This window comes from Melampsora larici-populina (assembly GCF_000204055.1).
Source record: "Melampsora larici-populina 98AG31 unplaced genomic scaffold MELLAscaffold_20, whole genome shotgun sequence".
Classification (NCBI taxonomy): Eukaryota; Fungi; Basidiomycota; class Pucciniomycetes; order Pucciniales; family Melampsoraceae; genus Melampsora; species Melampsora laricis-populina.
This window is the reverse complement of record NW_006768784.1, coordinates 298,381-304,504: the sequence shown is the minus strand read 5'-3', so window position 1 is coordinate 304,504 and position 6,124 is coordinate 298,381. Positions and strand designations below refer to the sequence as shown.

Here is a 6,124-nt window from a genome sequence, read left to right as displayed (position 1 = left end):
TTTACACAAACTGATTGGATGTCAAATATTTTTGATTCATGATTATTAATATCTTTCAATTTTTTTCAAGGGGAAGGACCAGATATTGAAATTGCTAATTCAACCTAAAACCTTTCAGCTGCGCAAGCTAATTCAACAACTGAAAATTCAATCAGGACTACAACCAATACATCAGAAACATGATCACAAGATCAATGAAGCAACCATGGCGCAATTCCAGCGGACAGCTCAAGACTACTTGGGTGAAATGGATTCCCAGCATATGCAGGGCGACAAGATGCTCCTTGATGTTTTGGAAGTTGGAAGACACAAGTTGGCACATAATCTTGAGGTTGATGTTCTTCAAAAAACATCTTGATACTGCTGGGGACATAAAGCACACGAAAAAGGTGAAGACACCATTGTTTCAGGATAGTTGTAATAAAAAACTAGGATGATGTTAATACACGCCTGCAAGAGTTGCCTTTTTGACTAGTAAAATCAATGTGATCTTGAGATGCCTTTTTATGATACTCCAACTCTTCTTCAGTGGGATCCAAAACGGCCCAAACGTTTCTGCTCTTGCGCCAAGTGTTCATTACTTCGGTGAGCCTGAGATATGTGTTGGGAAGTGGTTCACCTCCATAGATTGCATCCAATGGTAGGCCATTGGTAAGACCAACCAGATTCTTACATATCTTCCAAGCGAGTTCACTTGAGAAAAGCACTTCCGGTGTGAAATAAGACAATTCACAATTGGGATAATAAGATTCAAAAATATTGTTGAAAGCCTTTCTAAGCCAGAGATACAGCCTGATGTATCGGATTTCTTGACAAATCGGGTCTCCTTCAGAGACTTCCAGAGTCTTGAGTGGCTCATCAGATAGAGCCAATATAGTTTGGTTGAAAAGATTCAACGTATCGTTTGGCAGAGTATAATCTTTTTCAATCCAAGAATCAAATGTTGATGTTGAGATCTCAAGCTGTGCATGAGAAAAACCGAGTGCTGAATTCAAGTTGCAATTTGAGCAACAGCATTTAGGAATTCCAGCAAGCTGCTGTCGCAGTAGCTCATCAACATAGACCTGGTCGTCTAAATAAATCAGTATGTATCCTTTTCTGAAGGAAAAATGGTCAGCACACAGGATTCAGGAAATGAGGTGATTCCACTTACTTCATATCAATGGCAAATGCGACTTGCAAGCAGACAGGAGTAATTGCCAAAGCATCCATGCGATTGTTGTCAGATTGATCAGTGGGATTGGTGAAATCTGCCACCAAGTCTTTACCACCGGGTCGTTTAGCCTCTACTAATAAAAACCCAACACCCATTTGGCCATCACGCCCAGCGCGGCCTACCATTTGAATTGTATTGGATGGGCTGGTGCGTCCCAAAACAAGGACCCGTCGTACTAGTTCAGTTTTGACCCATTCCAAGGGCGGTGGTACAAGTCATGATAGGGAATTTGCCTTTGGAAAAGTCTTTTACCCGCTGTAACTTATTGTTGGCTGCAGTGGTAGTGTGATATCTTCGCACGCAGGTACTGAATCCACAGCTCAAGTCCGTAGGATTTTCGCGGCCAAGGTTTATAGCTTGCATTGTGGCGAGGGTGTCATCCTGGGTGTGGCAATAAACTAGAGTCGGTGGGATAGAGTTGATGGGTATGTTTGCTTTGGGACCAAAAAAAATGGGAGGTTATCCAACTAAGGAGATTCCTGTAGGGACTCTCAGATGAATCCAGCGAATTTCCGGGCACGTTAGCTCGGCTTTGTGAATGTTGACATCACTCTGGCGTAATTGGAGATTTTCAAAAATCACATTCATCGCCTTTGGTGGGCAGGTAGCTGACATCAATAGAATCGGTACTCGCTTGGTAGCCAAAAACCTTTTAATGAGATCGCCATACAAAGGTCGGAAAGACGATCTGTCTTGAGGCCCAGTTATAGAAATCCCTATCTTGTGTTTATTGCTTTTTGCAAGACCCCAGTAGTAATTGAGATGGGCCTTGTCAACCACCTTTAGGACCAATTTTTCTTGAAAATTCTTTGAGAAATGGATGCTTGTAAATCAAGGGTTGTTTAAAAAGATTTTGGGTGACTAGAAATGTAGCAAAAGGTTGGCTGCAGAAAGTCAACGTACAGCAGCAGCCATAACTCACCACATACCCAAAACGGTAGGCACCGCGCTCAAGGTTGCGTATTACCTCGTCCGTAAAATTATTACAGTTCAGATTCACGGCTGAAAAGCCTGCATTCATCTTTTCCTTCACCTAAGCAAAATCACAAAGGATTGTCAGTCAAACCAACCTTGATGACGCTCAATCAAGCACAAAAACGTACCTGATTGTCACCCCACGTGTCTGTGGGATTCAAGACTAGGACGAAGGCTCCCAAGTCCACAGGAAAAAGCATAAGAAACATCTTGGCTACGCAAGACTTCCTGAATCCGGTTCCGGCAAGAAGGAATGTTGTCTTGTTGTTCATCAGGCTTTGGATGGATCGTATCTGTTTTTCTCAAGACTCAAAACCGTATTTGGTATGGAACATGGCCTGAAGATTCTTGAATTGGGCTTCAGGTGAGCCTTTTTGGTGGTTTTCTTCGATCAGAGGTCGACCTGTCTCAAATTCAATTGCTTGCGGAGAACTACTTGATTCATTAGAGATGTCTTCAGGTGATTTCGTGGTCGCTGCTTCTCTTGCTGAACTTTGAAGATGCATGTCAACAGCTAATTAGGTGGTGGTGTTCAACCATGTTGTGCATGAGCGGGGGTGCAACAATTGGAAGTGCTTCCCGCAGATAGCCGCACGTAAGCTACAATTGGACTTTGGTCCAAAACAAAATATTTGGCCAAAACTCCCAAATCAATTTCCGGGCCTGCACGCGCGCTGAACCCTTTGAACTCTCTGGATACTGGAATCCAATTTCTCCACAATCTGCAAGTGGTGACATGCTGAAAACAGTACACTACGGCCCAATCAAGACATCGCGGCAATATTGTGTCTCGCAATATCGCCACGATATCGGGCCAATCTTGGTTTATTATCCTCACATACGATATCGCCGCAATGAAATCAAGGACATCAGCGCAATATTGTTGGTTTAGGTCCTGTGAATGCTGGGAGAACTGTTTGAATTGGATTGGATCCATTCAAATAGTTCAAAGTTTGCTCTTTGCCTGAGGCGGAGCCTGCGCGCGACGGAGGACGAGACAATGGTAAGCGTGATCGAGATTGCAATCTGGTTTCCCTTGTGGAATTCGATTTCTTCGGTGGAGTACAAGCTAATGACATATGACCGGAAGCTGAATGGCAGTTCAGACTTACTCTACAAGCTTTGCGAGATGATTGAGAAAAACGTACTAAGCGCTGCTCATAACCTATAACAAATAGTACGGTAATCATGTCAGTGCTCTCTCCAAGGAATTGGCCTCCACAATGGTAAGTCATGTGGAAGGCTTCCGCCGAGGAGGAGAGACTCCACTACAAGAGAAGCTGTACAACATAACACACACGTGACACTCTGTGGTGCAGTCGTGTAACCCCATAGCTCTACAACAAAGGCCTGAGCACGCTGTGGGACATGTACCAGGTTTCCTTGATGGGTGTCAAACGGACTCAAATTGTTGACAGCCGGGATAGGCCAGGACCCAAAAGACATGGCGAGGATATCTTGCAGTCACCGGCACAATGTCGTTGGGGAGGATAACAAAGCAATATCGCGACCTGTCAACTGTTGACCCGTAGTGTATGAAGTGAAGCAGAACACATCAAAGAAGCACTCCTGAATTTTTTACATGCTTTTACGATGTTTAGAGCCCTCATAAATGGATTTCAAGCAAAAGTGCTTGAAATTCCTGCTGGTCTCAGGCCAAGCTCGGGGTCTATACCCTAAGCCCCTCTTCGAGAGCGGACGTGGCCGCGTCGGAAGAGGGGCTTATGTTAAGGGGAGGGGGAATTTTACACCGACCCATTTACACCGAATCTACATGTGTAAACATGGGTCGGTGTAAAATTCAAAGAAAGGGGGGGTTCTTTAATTTTTACACTTTTTTTGATTTTTTTTTGTCGGTGTTATTAAATTCTGTGTAAAAAAAGCTGTGTAAAAATCTTGTCGCCGGTCGCGAGATTGAATTTTGCATTGGAACTTTTACACCAAATGATTTGGTGTAAAAAAAGTCTGCGTAAAATTCAATATAGACCAACGAAATCACATATTTGCACTTCCAAGCTTTACACAGGAAAAGTCTGTGTAAGCAAGCCGCGTGCAAAATTCCAATTTAGGCACGCCTAAATGGATTTTTGCACCGAAAATCCTACACAGACATGAGAAATGAAAACGCCAGATAACCGCACAAGAAACATCTTGTAGTCAACACACAGGAAGGAAGATGAAGTAAACACATCCATAACACAGACAGAACAATAAGCACACAGGCTTTTCATTTGATTTGTTTGATTTTCAAAAAGAAAAATTACTCCTCCCTCAACTTCTTAAGCTGCTCGCGGCTCTCCGCTGCAGCCTGGCGCCCCTTTGCAGCTGCGGCTTTGCGCTTATCAGCTGTAGCCTTTTGTTTAGCTGCTGCAGAGCTGTCGTCCGTTTGCAAGGCCACCGATTTGTTTGCAGCTTTGCGCGAGCGCTTAGGACCAGTACCTGCACCATCAAACAAGTCAGTGGTCTGAGAAGCACAATGATAGTTAAGAAAGGGGGTACTTACGTCGTTCAACGTCGGCGGTGGCAAATGGTGGTGAACAATCCTCTTGGACCATTGGAAGAGGGTTCTTGGGTATGGCCAACTTAATCTTCAATTTGTTGACAGGTTTTATAGCGGTTTCGAGTTCTTCAGAAGGTGATAGAGCGTCCTCATCAAGCTTGATGTCGGCCTCTTCGGTACCTATGACATGGTGTTCATCAAGAGGGGCTTCATTACCGTAGATGACGTTGTCATTATCATAGATGATGTCGCCATTATCGTAGATGACGTCGTCATTTATGTCAAGATGATGTCGTCATTATCGTAGATGACGTCGTCATTTATGTCAAGATGTTCTTCATCTTCTCCAGCGTCAACACCAAGTTCCAATGAAGCCGTTTTGGGTAGAATAGAGGTAGTTGAAGGGCCTTTTTTGGTTTCTTCAAGTGAGGGAAGGCCACCTCCAAAAGGTGATGTGCTTGTAGGCAAAGAGAATGGAATTCTGAAGTGCTGGGTAGGAAATTTCTTCATCATTTCCAAAATCGCATGCTTGATCTTGGCGCTTTCTGCTTCAAAAGGAACCCGTGTGTAACATGTCCAGCTGGTGTCAGGAATGCACCCAGCAATGCTGTCCACCTCGCGGGATATGAGCTGGGCAAAGCCCCCATTTTTAAGCTCATCATAATGCCAGACATCTAAAACACCTTCCACCGACCGCACCACCTGGCACCAATAATGATTGCCACCCCAATAGCCACGAGTTACCAACTGATAATGAGCTTCTCCAATTGATATCCGCGCTGGGGGTTTATCAGGCTTTCAAATGGCTGAAGTGGTATTGCGTTGAAGATGTGGTGTAAATGATCGGTGTAAAATTGCATGCCAGCTCAGCAATTTTGCAATTTTGCACCGACCCGACCTTACACATGGTAGCGCGGTGTAATCTTCTCGGTGTAAAAATACACCTCGGGTCGGGGCCCAAGATATTTACACTGACTTTTCTTACACAGCCGTAGCATGTGTAAAATAGTCAGTGTAAAAATACAACTCACGACCGGGCACATGACTTTTACACAGTCTTTTTTACACGGAATTTGATAACACCGACAAAAAAAAACAAAACAAGTGTAAAATTCTTAGCTTAACAAAGCCCTCTCTGCGCGGCCGCGTCCGCGCCCTCGCAGAGGGGCTTAGGACTAATTGTCGATTTTTGGCTTGAGCACTACACTCCTTAAGTGTCTCTAAGGTGTTTTTCAGATTTTCACGCTTCCCTCACAAACAAACTTCACCTGACTCCGCAGGGAAAGTTGTTCTGATAAAAATTCTACATAATCTTGTAGTCTAGAATCATGGCCAGTGTGAACGGTGTGGCCAAAAAAGGAGGTTGATGATTCTTACAACACACCTGTAGAAATGATTCAAAAATCGGGTACGGTGCAAATTCACCCTGTATG

General features: G+C 44.1%; 2 protein-coding genes across 2 annotated transcripts; both read right to left on the bottom strand.

Moving 5' to 3' along the window:
- Nucleotides 1–428: 428 nt before the first annotated feature.
- On the bottom strand, nt 429–2,697 carry MELLADRAFT_106840 (uncharacterized protein; the record flags this gene model as incomplete). The annotated part of the gene is made up of 4 exons (XM_007410342.1): nt 429–962; nt 2,139–2,249; nt 2,320–2,339; nt 2,508–2,697. The coding sequence occupies 4 exons, from the start codon at nt 2,695–2,697 to the stop codon at nt 429–431; spliced, it is 855 nt and encodes a 284-aa protein (XP_007410404.1).
- Nucleotides 2,698–4,451: 1,754 nt separating this feature from the next.
- MELLADRAFT_87312 (uncharacterized protein) lies at nt 4,452–4,746 on the bottom strand (the record flags this gene model as incomplete). The annotated part of the gene is made up of 2 exons (XM_007410341.1): nt 4,452–4,630; nt 4,695–4,746. The coding sequence occupies 2 exons, from the start codon at nt 4,744–4,746 to the stop codon at nt 4,452–4,454; spliced, it is 231 nt and encodes a 76-aa protein (XP_007410403.1).
- Between the last annotated feature and the right edge of the window lie 1,378 nt (nt 4,747–6,124).